At 47.9% G+C, this 15,468-nt stretch overlaps 1 protein-coding gene across 3 annotated transcripts in view; it reads left to right on the plus strand.

Annotated features, from left to right (window-relative positions):
• Positions 1–1,454: 1,454 nt before the first annotated feature.
• Positions 1,455–15,468, plus strand: part of TASOR2 (transcription activation suppressor family member 2) — a 47,207-nt gene continuing 33,193 nt past the window's right edge. For 2 of the 3 annotated variants that reach the window (XM_065829260.2, XM_065829261.2), the window contains exons 1-4: positions 1,455–1,694; positions 12,106–12,251; positions 13,314–13,409; positions 14,558–14,630. In XM_065829260.2, the coding sequence (XP_065685332.1) occupies positions 1,652–1,694; positions 12,106–12,251; positions 13,314–13,409; positions 14,558–14,630 (358 nt within the window). In that variant the 5' untranslated portion in view covers positions 1,455–1,651. Of the gene's footprint in view, positions 1,695–12,105; positions 12,252–13,313; positions 13,410–14,143; positions 14,270–14,557; positions 14,631–15,468 lie in introns of those variants that run through there. The other variant, XM_071803548.1, reaches the window with a different exon arrangement.

Consider the following 15,468-nt stretch of genomic DNA (forward strand, 5'->3'; position numbering starts at 1 on the left):
CAGCCGAACGCAGGTTCAGGCAACACAACCGTTGACCCGTCGTTTGGCACACTGTGTGCACATAAATCCTTACGTAAGAGGTTGGGCAAGGCCAGATCATCCTGTTCCCAGCTCCAACACCTATTGCAACATTGACCATCTGGTGCCTACCAGGAGCTCACATTTGCGACATTCATAAGAATGTGGCGAACGATAAAAATTAGCATCTGCTCGTACATCCAACAACACTGCAAACCATTGAAAGAGGCTATATGTACCTTGGAGCAACATTAAAAGGATCTGGGGTACAAGTGGTGTTCTCCGCTATCCTCCCAGTCAGGGGAAGGGGTTTAGGAAAGAAGAGACTAATTGAACAGGTAAATGCGCTCAGTGTTGGGCCCCTCGTGCCAAGAAAGGCCTTGAGGTGCTGGAGCGAGTGGAGAGAAGGGAACGGAGCTGGGGAAGGGGCTGGAGCACAAGTGTGATGGGAGCGGCTGAGGGACCTGGGGGGTTCAGCTGGAGAACAGGAGCTGAGGGGAGACCTTCTGATCTCTGAACTGCCTGAAAGGAGCTTGGAGCCAGGGGGGTCGGGCTCTGCTCCCCAGGAACAAGCGCCAGGAGCAGAGGAAACGGCCTCAAGTTGCGCCAGGGGAGGTTGAGGTTGGATGTGGGGACCAATTTCTTCCCCAAAGGGCTGTGGGGCATTGGAACAGGCTGCCCAGGGCAGTGCTGGAGTCACCATCCCTGGAGGGTTGGACAGACACAGAGATGAGGTTCTCAGGGGCATAAGTTAGTGCCAGGGCTGGGTTAATGGTTGGACTCCCTGACCTTGTGCTTCAGCTGCTCACCAGCTCCGTTCCCTTCTCTGAACTTGCTCCAGCACCTCAAGGTCTTTCGTGTCATAAGGGGCGTAAAACTGAGCACGTGGAACTGATAGAGGTGAAGAAGGGCACAAGGAAGGGGCCAGAAAGGCTAAATAAAGACGGAGGAAAGCCCTGAGGGAAGGGGCTGAGGAAGAAGCCAAGAAAGGCACTGATGGGCTCAGGGAAGGGGTTGATCGGGGACTGAGGGGACGCACTGAGAGGCCGGGGGCCAGAACAGCAAGTGAAGGCTGAGGAAAGAGCTGAAGATACGGGTTGAGATGAAGCGAAATGGCCGAGATGAAGGGAAGGGGCTTAGATGAGGGGAAAGGGTTAAGGGTAAGGTCCAAGCCAAGGGGCGGGCGGCAGGACTGAGGTGCTTGGGGCATGAGGTGAAGGACGAGCGAAAGGCCGCTCAAGGCCGGTGCCGCCGCGTTGACCCGCGGGAACAGGAAAGCGGCGGGTGCGGCCGCGCTCTCTTTCCGGTTCAATTTTCACTTTCTGTTTTTTTTTTTCTTTTTTTTTTTTTTTTTTTTTTTTTTTTCTCCTTTCCCTCCCTCGCCGCCACCGCCCGCCCCCGGCCCTGCCCCCCCCAGCCCGCCTGCGCCCTTTCACTTCCTGGGGCCGGCGGTCGGCGGCGGTTCGCAAGGCGGCCGCCCCACATGCCGCCCCGAGTGCCCTGAGCCCGCCGGCCCGCCCGGCCCGGCAGCGCCGCACCCTCCCGGGGCCCCCGCCGGGAGCGGAGCCGCGCCGAGGGCCGGGCGGGGCGGCATGAGGGCGGCGTGAGGAACGGCGGGGAGCGAAGCCCGGTCATGGGCGAGCGACGGGACGAGCAGAGCGGAGGGCCGGGCACGGGTGAGCGGGGCCGGGGGGAGCGGGCGGATCCATCCCGCCCTTCGGTGCGGCAGGAGAAGCCGAGCCTGGTTTGTCCTTGTTTCTGCAAAGCCGGGGCTGTTTGGCCTCGTGGGGATGAGCCTGAGGGGGGTCCCTGCACCTGAGGGGGGACCCTGAGGGTGTCCCTGCACCTGAGGGGGGACCCTGAGTGGGACCCTGTGCCGAGGGGGGGACCCTGAGGGGGTCCCTGTGTCGAGGGGGGGTACCTGCACCTGAGGGAGGTACCTGTGCTGAGGGGGACCGTGTGCCGAGGGGGGACCCGGAGGGGGTCCCTGTGTCGAGGGGGGGTCCCTGCACCTGAGGGAGCTACCTGAGGGGGTCTCTGAGGGAGACCCTGTGCTGAGGGGGACCCTGCACCTGAGCGGGGTCCCTGAGGGGGACCCTGTGCCGAGGGGGGACCCTGAGGGGGTCCCTGTGTCGAGAAGGGGGTCCCTGCACCTGAGGGAGGTACCTGAGGGGGACCTTGTGCTGAGGGGGACCCTGCACCTGAGGGGGGTCCCTGAGGGAGACCCTGTGCCAAGGGGGGACCCTGAGGGGGTCCCTGTGTCGAGGGGGGGGACCCTGCACCTGAGGGGGGTCCCTGAGGGGGACCCTGCACCTGAGGGGGGTCCCTCTGCCTGAGGGGGACCCTGTGCTGAGAGGGGACCCTGCACTGAGGGGAAACAGCCCCCATGCTGGGGCAGGAGGCACCTTCCCTGAGCCCCTGTGCACCTGGAGGCCTCTGACACCTAGAAAGCAGGGTTTTTTTTAATTTAATTTTAACCATCTTGCCAGGGTCGCATTGACTTTTCCAAGCTCCTTGTGCTGGTAGCTGACCCGTTGCGGCTGGGAGAGCCACGGTCCTTTTTGGTTTTATGGCTGTGAAACCTTCAATTTGTCCTTGGGGAGCTGTGCTGGTCAATGTAGGTACTTTTCAGGAACAAGATATCGAAATACAAACAGATCGACCATGTGCTGCTCCCTCCCTGGGTGTTGAAGGTTCAGAGACCCCTTTGCTCCCCTCCTTGGAGCAAACGCGCTGTCCTGCAGAGCTGGAAATCTCCCTTAAATGAGAGAAAACAAATGTATTTCTCCTGTGATCCCACACAGTTCTGCTCCCAGGTTGTCCTCAAATTGTCCCACAGAGGCTTGGATAGGAGCAGGGCTTGCCGAGCTGTAAGGGGGAATAATCTGGGATAAATGGAGCAAGGCAGAGGGTGGACAGCACAAAAATAGTTGTAAAACTTGTTTCTTACTCAATGGGAGTGAAGATTTTTTTAAAAAATGTGTAATAAGGCTTGTCTGGCCCAGAAATATCAGTAGCCCAGTGGTTTGGTGCTCGATGTGGATGCAGGAGATGCCGGGCGAAGCTCGGCTCTTGGGGGATTCAAGTCAGACCATTAACTTAATGGTTTTACCCCAAGAGTTTGGTCAAAGTGGGTGTTTCTTAGTGCTCTTCAGTCTTGTTACAGTGCTTGAAAGAGACTGGTAATGAACAGGAGGACAGACATGGGTCTCTAGTGGCTTTAGCTGGCCTATGGTTGAGTTTGGAAATTCCGGGTCTGCATTTGAAGGAATTTCTTAGATATAGTTTGTTGTCAAGAAAAATGTCTGATTTCACAGAAATTGCTGTTTTCCGATCGAAAAATGGTTCTGTCAGAGAATTCTCCATCTGCTCTAACGAAATGTAAGTACTTGCCTAGGACCAGAGACTGCATTACCTGGCTCTGAAACTGGTTTTACATACTAGTTTGGCCTATTTTTAGCGTTCCTCTTAAACCTGGCGGTTTTGGCGGTAGCAGAGTTGACTTAAATGTTCCTCGTTCCCAAATACTCACACCTGATACCCACTAACATCCACATCCCGCCCGACTTTGAGCTGTGTTGCTGCAACTCTGTGGAACCTATCTGGATTAAATATAGCCTCTTTTGCTTTATTTTCTGCCGCAGTTTGCTGATTTTCTTCATTACGCAGCCCCAGCTGCGCCAGGAGGGGAAGAGAAAGAGGACAAGGGCTGAATTACATGTGGGATTTACAGCTTGGGTGGAACTGGGCTGATTTTATTACTTGAAATATGTATGTTGGTCACTCTGGCACCTGCTGAAGTGACCAGCTGGTAATTCTTGGTTTGAATCGCTTTGAGACAAGAAAGTGGCTTGTTTATTATTTCTGGTAAATGCTATTTTTGCACAGTTTGGTTTTAAGGTTTGGGGGTTTTTTTGATGGTGAAATAACTACCCACTAGTTCTGGTGGAGTGTTTGGAGTTGGTGTGCATGGTGATTTTAGGACTTGGCTTTGGTTCTGTTTTTATTTGAAACTATAAGCGTGTCTTGGTACTTTCTGCAGCCAAAGGGTCCACAGAGAGTGTGTGGTTAGGAGCTCTATTACCGTACCAAGCACAACAAGAGACCAGGGGAAAGAAAATCAATGCTGAAAGGAGAGCATCTGTAGCGAGGGGAAAGGTAACGGAACAAGCCTGAGGAAGGATATATTCCTGTTTGGGAGGTTTTCAGGCTTGCTCAAAGGCGAAAGGAGTAAGTAACCAGCGGTCTGCAGACGTGCAGCTGCAGGATTCAAGGCAGGGGAGTTATGCGCCTGCTTTTTCCAGCCACAAACAAGTCGCTTGTTTTTTTTTTCCTTCTTTTCCCAAATGGAAACTACAACGGGGAAATCTGAACTGTTGCTGTTGCTCTTACGAGGCTGCCTGTATGTCGGAAGACGGTGGGTATCCCGTCACCATGTGCAGTCGCCTTTACAGCACGTGGGTTTTAGATCCAGGACGTCCCCAACATTGATTTTTCGGGATTGTGGGAGGCAACAGACAAACCAGCTTGTGTGGCAGTGGGCTGATGTTTCACGGGAGGGCTGGATGTTGCTCTGCGGGCACTGCGTGGTCAGATGGGTTTCGACACGTGGGTTTCAATGTGGCATCTGTGAGCTGCACACAAAGGATCCGCAGAACGTAACCGCACAAAGGCAACCGGCAGGGTTTTGGTTTGCTGAGCGATAGTCTGCAGCTCACCCATGAGGTCAAAACTCATCAAGTCTGGCTGTCTTAGACCATCAGAGTTACGGCACTGGCATGGAGAATCACTTGGTTGCCTGGTTTTGCAAGAAAAAAAGGATATATTTTGTTGTCTATGTGCTAAAACACCTGTGCTTCTGCTAGATTTGGGAAAGGTCAATGCGGACACCTGCAGCTGAGTGAATCCACAAGCGATGTCGGCTGTTTATAAGGTGATGGAAGAGGGGAGCTGCAGCACAATTGGGCTTTGAGGAGCATCTGCTGATACAAAAGGGAGCAACAAGTGCCTGTGCAATGCATCAGCAAGGGAAAACCTGTAATAACCACATCCTCACTGCAAGCAGCTGAGGGTAATAGGAGGAAGGTTATAAAATCAAATAAATGTTACGTGGAAGGTTTATCTGGTGTAGGACTCTGAGTAGATTTTTCACCAGAGTGGGGGGCAGCGGTGGCTTTGCCCAGCCAAGAATGGGACTCCCCCCCACCTCTCTGTGACCTGTCACCCTCCAGGGGACAAATTTCATCCTCAAGTCCAGTCTGAACCTTCTGAGGTGCAACTTGAGACGTTTCTCACTGTTGTTTCCATCTGCCGGTGCAGGAGAGAAGCTCCATTGTCTCTCTGACTCCCATCAGATAGCTCTGGGCTGCAGTTGGATGCCTTACGACACAGGGTTTTTTTTTTACATAATGTAAGAACTTCACCTTCCCTACCTCTGATGGAACTAATAATGTTTTCTTCCCAATAAATTAGATATGTTCAGATATCACAGTGACATTAAATCTGTGTTGGCAGAGCTCAAGTGAAGGTGTCTGTGTAAAGGCTGCCAGTCCTCTCCTGAGAGGGTGCCAGGGGTTCCCTGCATTGCCTGACTCCTAAAATTCCTCTAAATTAAATAATGCCAGGCTCTGATATTGAGCTGAAAAGCATTATAAAAGCTCCTACTGCCTAAATTTCTGCATTCCCAGGCTACCTGGTCCCAGAGGTAATTGAAAATACTCTCCAACACCTGGGTTTTCCAGCTTAGCAGCAATCACCATGTCTCACTGAGGAAGAGTGTTTTAAATACGTCAAACCAGGAGATTGCAAAAGATACCATCTCACCCCAAACAGGGACAGAACTCCCAGGTTTAAGGCCAAGGATGTTAATTTAGGAGTGGAGCTGCGTCAGCCTGCTTAATTTTTTCAGCTAATTGCAAAAGTTAGAGAGCTCTTGTGTCCAAAATTCCCTCCTTGCCCAGCGATTTGAATGTTAAGTTCTTGTGGGGGGAAAATAGCTCCACAGTTATGTGTTCTTGAACCTCTGCGAGCCAACCCTTCTGAGAATATGAGGAAACATCCGCTGCAGAGACTTGTTTTGTAATGATCTGTTGCGATGATTTACAGGAGGCCTGTAGCAGTTGCAGGATAATTGACTCGATAAGTTCCTGGTCTTGCGCATGAAGGCACCACATAGAGCAAGAGATGCTTCCTACCACAAGTGACACTGCAGATCTGTCACCTGGTATCAAAAAGGCTCCACGCATGCTGGAACAGGGGGAAAAACTTGTGCCAATTTCACGGGCTGTCCCAGCTGAGACCGAAGATCCGTCTTGGCAGGTGTCCTGACTCAAGGAGCAACCGCGTAGGGAAAAGTATGTGAATAAAGGTACTGTGCTCTTTCTCCTGAAAACTCAAACCGCTTGAGCATGTTTGTGGCTCAGGGACTTTGTGAGGAAGAGGTAGAATCTTTACATTTAATAGTTTATTTTTTTAAAGCTGATTTTTGAACTCATCTGCAGCATTCTGTGGCGAGACCTTCAGAAGATATTGCTTTTTGTTAGAGCCGTTCCTGGCTCTGCAGGATAATCTGTGATACAACCTATGCCACATCTTTCGCCTTCCATTTGCCAACGTCCCTGCAAACGGGCACCTCCATCAACCCGATTTAAGCCAGAGATCTTGTTTAGGATGGACCACGAGCTCGAGCCTGCCCTCATAACCCATCCTGTGCCCAACATCTACCTCTGGTACATAGAATATCCAGGATATCTTGGCTCTGTTGTACATGGTTTAGATCCGATCCGTTACCGTATGTGAAGTTCGGACAAATCTACTTACTAGCAGCCCAACAAGTACAAGTTTAGAATAGTTGCTTGGGTCTTGGAGTGGAAAAAACGGGAAGGAAAAAGGCAAGAAAGCAAAAGAAAAAGATACTGGGAAGCCACAAAGCAGGAAAAGTTGCTGCTAATGGCAGGAGAAGCAGAAACAAGGACTTGTGTGGGGTAGGAGAGTGGATTTTGAGATTGGAAAGCTTTTAAGAACCTACAGTAAAACACAAGAAACCCCCCGAAAGGTTAAAATATTCCAAGTTGAATAATTTTTTGCTTCGGTGCTGTGTTAACCGTGGCCTGGACCAGTCCCCATGGACACAGGACACCTGTTCCACGGTGGGGATCGCTCTGCCTCCTGTGATCAGTTTGTAAATACACTGAATATCAGCTAGTGTGAGTGATGTGTGCTATATTTCCTCACCTGGTTACTCCTGGAAAGTAAACGTAAGTTTATCATTAACTGAAAATACTTTATGAGAGTCAGAAGCATCAACATGTTATTATTTGCGGGCGCAACGTCTTCCTGCTCCTAGATGTTTGTGGGAGATGGTGATTTTGGGCTTTGTCTAATTTTGACTCAGTTTTTGGCTTGAACTGAAAGAGGAAGGTGACTCCTACACTTCAACATTAATGAGCCAAGACTCATTATACAAATTGGGGTACACGTGTAGCGGTCGTGACCTGCAAGTGGGTGAATGCCATGATTGTGGGGTTCTCAGAGCTCTGTAATACACAGAGACATGAAAGTCTGTGTTTGTGAGAATTTCTTTATTAAAAATTACTAGAAAACTACTACTAATAGTGCTATAAATCACCACAAAATTACCGCTAGGAAAGCAAGTATTTATATATTACAAGAGTAAAGCAAATGGTTGGACTCGATGATCCTGAGGGTCTCTTCCAACTGAAATGATTCTATGATTCTAAATATATGGATATTACAAGTTATTACAGAATTCCAGCTAGCAAAGCAAGTATATATTTTACACGAGGCATCACTGGTGTGATGTTCACCAAACCGCTCCCGGGAATGGGGCGAACTGGTGACGAAAAGGTCACATTTCAAAAATGATCCATGTCACCAAGTCCAGAGTCACCCGGGTGTCCCCAGTGAGGGTCTGGTCTGTCCAGCAGATCTCATTGGGGAAGCTCTTCCAGAAAAGCTTTTTTGGGTAGGTAGCAGGTTACTTTCTTTTCTTCTCTTTTGGTGTAAGTGGGTGTAGGACATCAGCTCCCAGAACAGTTGTTGCTGACTTCTGGTTTTGTAGAAGGTCAGTTCGTTATCTCAGTTTCTTTGTCCTGCCAACCGCTCCCATCAAGGAGGTTTTGGCTGAGCTTATCAGGGCTGTCTCAGGACTCTATTAAAGAGAAATCTTTATCAATATGTTTTCCAAGTCACCTTTGTGGCTGCTCCATCAGAAAGCTGTAGCTAGAAGAAATTCGCAGGTCAATAGCTGGTCGAGCACGTCCTGCCGTGAATTTTATAACGCAGAGTTAAAACAAAAGTACCATAGATGATCTTTGTGGCTGTGTCTGGTGTGTGGTGACCATGCTGGCTTGCAGAATTTTGGAGGTTTGAGAGCAAAGAAGCAAACCTTATTCTCTGTATAAATAAGAGGTTCGAAAGCTGTGGGTTTTCCACCTGGGCTGACTTTGGAAGTCTCTGCGTGGTGAGGCTGCCCAGAGGGCACGTGAAGATGGATGAGCCAAAGGAGGATTCTAGTTTTGGGAAGTTTGTGTCTCTTGGCCTCGCCTGGCCGTGCTGATGGACATCCAGCACCTGCAGGGACCCTGAATCACACAAAGAAGCAACAACATGCAGTTCCTGGGAGGTGAATGGGCCCGGTGGGGCTTGTCCACAGGGGTTGGCTTTAGTCAACAATTTGCAGAGGACAGAGTGGGGCGTCTCAAGAAATTTGCAGGTGCAATCGGGGAGGAAAGGTCAAAGGATCTGGGTTTAGATGGAGAAAAGGAGGAGGAAGAAGGTCAGCAGCCTTCCAAGGAACACAGGGCTCTTGATGGATGACTTCTGCACAGCCACAGCGTGAGGAAAAGGTCATAGAATCATTTTGGTTGGAAGAGACGCTCAAAATCACAGAGTCAAACTTAATCCACCCCTGACACAACCCTGTGTCCCTGAGAACCTCATCTCTGCATCTGTTCAACCCTCCAGGGACGGTGACTCCAGCACTGCCCTGGGCAGCCTGTTCCAATGCCCCACAGCCCTTTGGGGAAGAAATTGTTCCCCACATCCAACCTCAACCTCCCCTGGCGCAACTTGAGGCCGTTCCTTTGTGTCGCTGTCTCCCCTCAGCTCCTGTTCTCCAGGCTGAACCTCCCAGGTCCTTCAGCCGCTCTCATCACACTTGTGCTCCAGCTCTTCCCAGCTCCGTTCCCTTCTCTGATCTCACTCTAGTGCCCACATGAGCCTAAGTTCCAGCGTTGGAAATAGATCTTAATAGTTTCAAAGGCAACTTTTTTTTTTTAAACTCTTGCTCTAAGGGTAAGAAATCACCAGGACAGGCTGTGAATCTCCTCCCCAAGGATTTCGGGGCACAAATAACACCCGCTGTGGGTTCAGTTGGGCTGGGTTTTTCCACCTCTCCTCCAGCCATCGGTCCTGCAATTCATCTGTGCTCCCACAGATCTGTGTGCGAGAAGTTGCTCCTTGAGGATGCTGCGTGGTGGTAGGAACACGTCCAAGCTGCTCAGAGGGGAAACGGATACTTTCACTTTTACTTCTGGTGTAGCCACTTTCGCTTTCACCTTCTCACAACCAGCACAGATTGTCAAGGACCTTCTGCTCTTACAAATGAAACCTGGATGTATCGGGGTTTTGCGTGTATTTGTGTGAGTCCAGACTCTTCCTTTGGGTGGGAACGGATCGGGAGGAGCCTCTGAAATGTGAACAGGGAGCCGAGGGTCACTGTGAGCTGCTGAACTCAGTGCCACGCTCGATGATTGCTTAGTCTCTTGTATTTGTATATTACTATGGCAACTTTTTTCTTTCAATTCCTCTTTTGGACTTTCATTTTTATTTGAGTTATCACTTGCAAAATCACTGGTTTTGTTGCATTTCCAAGAGCTTCCCAGCCTTTTTGTTAAAAGCCTTTAGTCTTTACCCCTTAAAGACACTGAATATCCAATACTTCTGCTGATTTAATACCCACACCCTCAATATGTGTTCTGCACCTTGCGGGGCTTTTAACCCCATAATCTCTTTGTTGACTCTGTGTCTCACGTAGCATGGAAACACACGACTGATCACATCTCGCACGTTTAGATGTGGGTTTTCTTATGCTCCGAGACCCCAGATTTGTTGACGATGCAGAGTTGCAGACGCTATCGGTAGGAGGAGTAGAATGTCACACCTCAAAGTGAGATTTTTGCAGCAGTAAGTGTGAAATTAAATAGCAACCCTGTGCTTTTGGGACATAAGGACTGGTTGAGGGAGCTGGGCTTGTTTAGGCTGGTGGAAAATATGCTGAGAACAGGAGAATGGCTCTGGACACAAGTGCTGTGGTGCTCCAGCAAGAAAGGATGTTACATTTGGTCCAAGCCTTTGGACAGGGATATAATTCCCTGATGTGATTTCCATGGAGGAGTCTGAACTCCCTGGCTGCTTCCCTGAGATGCACAGGACGCAAGAGACACAAAAGAAAATGAGAAACAAGGAAAAAAGTGAGAAATCTTTACATCCCTTCCTATCCTTGTTAGGCTCAAAGAGAGAAAACAATACGAGTGAGAGAAAGCCGGGAGACCTCTTTATGTGTCTTTTTTCTGCCCTTGAGAGCCAAGTTGTGTTCACCTGCGTTCCTACTATTCCTGATATAATAATTGCAGCAGCATCACCTGAAAGCGGGAGGTTTACAAAGTGAATCCAAGAGGGCACGAAAGACTCAGAGCAGCATTAAGAGATGAAAAAATACTTCCCTAGACCCATTTTTTAGAGCTTTTTTTATCCCGTTTCCCCCGACTTTTTGCCTTGTCTGGATTTTCTTGAGCTTGGCACAAAGCAGACTTTGTTAAGCCCCATAGCACAAACTGGCTGAACTGGCTTAGAGCTATGTAGCTAAATGAGTTTAATACACGTAATTCGAACTGTTCTTTTTCCTGTTCCTTCTATGAGGTCCTTTTTTTGGCCTTGAGTAATTTGAGAGGAATAACAAGATTTGTGACATAAGGAATTATTCTCTTTTCTTTCTAATTGAAGGGAGGAAAAGAACTATTAAAAGCTACACTTCAAAAATAGGAGTCAAAACCCCAAGCAGGTTGCAGGGTGACAACAGATAATATCTTGCTCATCACCGAAGGAATGTGGACCTTTTAGAGGTTAAAATGAGCACTTAAACCTATTTGTCCTCAAGAATGTCAGTGATTTTCTTCTTAAAGAGCAACCAGGATGCAAAACCTGCTCTTTGGGTAGGGTTTCACGATTCTCCATTTCTTTCTTGATAGATAAATGCTTTATTTCCTAAAGTTGATGGATCAGAAGAAATAAACCTTTTCAGTGCATCCATGCTGCAAACTCAGCTTGGGATTTGAAATCGTGACTCACCCCCAGCAATAAAAGTCTTTTAAATGTGCAACAGAGACTAAACTCGGGATTTCCTGTGTTTCTAAGTGGCTTCTTTATTTAATATTTAGATTTTAACAGCTGCAACAGCAAAAATACTGCGAACTTTCCTTTGTTTCTCTATCCATATTTAATTTGTCTCATGCTTTGGGACCTCTTCTTGCTGGGATGCTGTTGGGAAGTGTTTTACTGGGATGTTTGATTTTGGAAATGTCTGGACGGGATTTGGGCTTTGAGAAAGCTCTGCCCCTTCAGGCTTTGAAAGAAGATCTGAAGATCATTATAGTGAAACAGATAAAGGCAAGAAAATAAGGACGTACCGAGATAATCCCTATGTGTAGACATCAACTCTCAGCCTAAAAGTAACTTTTTAGCACAAGAGAAAACTCTGACCTGCTCAATGTAAAGTTGATTTACCACCAGGCTTTCCATCTGGCAATTTATATATATATATATATAATTTTTCTGTTGCAAAGGAAAAACCTTTAAGGACTCACTGGCAAACAGGGTACTCAAATTCTTCCTCCTGAAGGATGATTTAACTTGTAGACAAAGCTTTGGGGGTTGTGTAGCTGGAGAGGAGCTGCTGCTCCCAGTGGGAGCTGATCCGCTCCATGGAGACCTGGGCTTGTTAAATGAGGCCACGTACTCAACTCAGCGTTAATATTTACACCCACTTTTTGATTTCAATGCCTCCAGGTTTTCATCCGGAATCGGAAGAGTCGAGTTCCCTCTTGCAGACGGCTGTTTCAGTGCTGCAGGGCTCCTACTTGGACTCTACATCTCAGGGGAGCTTCCAGTACAGCCAAGCGATTCTGGTGGAAAATGATGTTTTTCTAAGCGAGGTGAGGCCGGTGGGGGAGCAGGGTGGTGTTGCCATTTCTTTAGGAGCTGCAAACATCTGTAAATGCAGGTTTATTGGGTAGTCTGTCTTTCCTCTGCAGCACGTGGCTGAGAGCCCCTGGTGCTGAACAGGAGCCTTTTCTTTGCTTTCTGACACTTCTTCCTTCCCAGTCTGATCAGGAACAAAAGGTCCATTCAGCCAATGTTGCCAAACATTCAGCAGCAGTTTGTTCCTGGAGCGGGCTTTCCCTTCCGGGCAAAGGGAAAAATCCTGGTGTGCTACAGAACAGGAGAACTTTAATGTTGTTTTACTTCTCCTGATTCACAGCCAGGTAGATTTCCATGTGGAATTTGTTTTTCTGCCCTCACACCCGTCCAGGCACCAGTTTTAACCCCATTTCCCTTTCTCCACCTGATTGTGACGTGTATAGAAGCACTTTTAATATGTCTTCATCCCTATATTCCTGCTGTTGTTGGCATGAAAGACACGCAGTCTCCTCTGGGGACTGGAGGTGACCAGGCTGCTTTTTATCATGAATTAAATAGAGTTTAGACATTTTGACCACCTATATCTGGCATAGTCATTGTGGAGCTGGATGAAAAACTGGGAAAGCAGGTATCATGTAATTTGTTGATTTGCCTGTGAGTTCTAAAGCCAAAACAAACCAAAGCAGTGATGAGATTATTGTTTTCCAAACAAAATGATTCTATGCCTGTTTAAACAAATCCCGTCCTTCTACAACTTCTGTTATTAAAGCCCCAAAATATCATGGACTCAAACCCGGCTCTGTTTGCTCCCTGTCTGCACCGAGGACACAGTCTGCTTTAATTATCAGATAAAAGAAATTGGAGTCGCGTTGTTTGACTGCAGCCAAACCCTTTGAGCTGTAGTTGCAGCTCACCTGCTCTCTCATCAAATAGTCCAGGCTTCCCTGGTCAGTGGAGAGAGAACAAGAGAGATCCCTCCAAGCATCTCCCCTTCTAGAGGCATTTTCTTTGTGGTTGAGATGATGCTCAGTCTCTTGCCTCTGGACTGGAACAAAGTCTTTTTGTGTCTTCTGCAGCTCAAAGCTTTTGCCCAAGCGAAGGAAGGCGCCGGGTACAGCCAGGAGGAGCTGGAGGAGACCTTTGCATTTCTCCTATTCGATAATGAAGAAGAGGTAACCTGAAATGCTTATTTAACTTAACAAGTTTGATGCCAAGTGCTACTGCCCCACCAAAGCCCAGCAGATCTGTTGACTGAAGTGTCCTGGCTTTCTGTGCTCCGTTTACCAGTACAATTATTACTGGATAAATAATCCAGAGCAAGTTCTGAAAGCAGCTCCTGAGATGTTTTAGTGATGAATCTTATTTTGCTTTTCTCCAATTGATTGCTCTTGGAAATTTAGCTGCCTCCTTTGCCATCTGCAGGGAGATTGAAGGAGTCTCCCTTTGTCCCAGTGGATTTATGGTGGAGTAAAGACAGGTGAAACCTTCCATGTAGGCTTAGAGAAGCGCCTTGGTGACAGAAGACAGGAGTTTGTCAGGTGGTTTTGGGCAAGTTCCCTTCATTTTGCCAACGAAGTGGAGAAAAAACCTGACACAGCTATTAGGAAAGTTATTCCTACCCATTTTTCACAAGGATGCTTTTGATTTTGTGAAAAGAGTTTACCTACGTAATGATGCTCAGGGAATCTAGTGGGAATTCACTTTTCACGTGATTTAATAGTGCAGTGCTAAGTCATTGTAGAGATGGTTTTGTTCAGGATGAGGGTGGCCCGAATGCACTTTAGTTCTGTTCATTTTGGATTGCGCTACAGCAAAATAAACCCCTTTCATTCTCAGTTTGGAGGCAGGAATTATCCTGCTTGAAATTTAGCATTGTCTGTGCCAAGTGACAGAGCTCCTTGTACAGTTTTAGGAAAGAGGGAGATGTCCAGGCAACGTTTGGACCTCATTTAACTCGGGCATGAAGATAAAGGAAGTGCAAAGTCCAGCCTTGCGCTTGCGGTGGTTTCTGGAGATGCTGGAGTTGTTCCAGGTTTTTCTAAGCTTTTGCTTCCATGGAGGTTTTTGTAACAACACTTGACAAACACAAGTATTTAGTATCTGAAACAACAGTTTCTCTTCCTGTTGGTTCTTCCTTTGGACATCATATTTAGTTTTCTTTATACCATGGGTGTTTTTAAGACTAACGTTCTGCAATTGACTCGCAGCATGTATTTGCCTGTTGCAAGTATTTTGCCAACTGTTTTAGTATAGATTTCAGTAGCTGTGTCCCTTATTCTTGAAAAATAGATGGTAAAAGAGGCTGTCTCTTCTTTTGAAGGCAAAAGAGGTGTGTCAGAGAGGTCTCCATGTAAATAGCAGCTCTATTTCCACGCTTGGCGACCCAGCAAAAGGTAAGAGATTAATTCAGAGAACCAAGAGTCCTGTTCGTGGTTCTGGGGGGTATTGACTCCTGTCACAACAAAAGCAAAAACCCAGACAAACTCCTCGTGCTGCCTTGTTATTTATTGCAAAAATCCACAGAAACTCTAATGTTTCTTACATGGGGAAAACACATTTATTTGGATAAAGCAAGCAACAGGATTTGTTTTCTTCTGCCCCTTCAACCAGCTGAGGATGGGATCTTCCCCAGGGACTGTTATTGTCTCTTCACCTCTCCATTTCAGGCTTTTTGGCAGCTCTGCCCGCTGGCTTGCTCGTCAGAGTCCATTTGCTGAGCTTTTGCCAACAGTCCTGTTAATAACCAGAGCAGATCGTGATGTGTCGAAGCCCTTTTCAGTGTGTGCTCGTTCCTTGCCCAAAAGTCTGGAGGCCTTGAGACGTGCGGTGCGGGATGCTTTACTCCGAGAAAATCCTTCTGCCAGAAGCAGAAGGTCTCCTGGTACTCTTTCCCCAAGCCTTTGCAGGCCAAGACACCTAATTATTGAACAGTCAATGGCTGTGAATGCCAAACTAAGCAATAACTGGTTATTTTGGTGTATATTTTTAGTCTGAATGGACTGAAATGAACATTACGGAGTGTCTCTTTGTAGCCTTCCCCCTGCTCAGTCCCTGTTCTACCCCCCGCAAACTTCTCTACCCATCTTGTCTACAAATATAAAGCAGGAGCGGAGAGCCAAGACCCCTTCACCCCTCTAAAAATCCACATATATGCCCTGGGCATGGAGGAGCGAAGTGAATAAGCCACATCAGAATGGGCCTTGTCACAAGGTAGAAGGTTCATGTTGGCAT

This window comes from Patagioenas fasciata, chromosome 1, assembly GCF_037038585.1.
Source record: "Patagioenas fasciata isolate bPatFas1 chromosome 1, bPatFas1.hap1, whole genome shotgun sequence".
Taxonomy (NCBI): domain Eukaryota; kingdom Metazoa; phylum Chordata; class Aves; order Columbiformes; family Columbidae; genus Patagioenas; species Patagioenas fasciata.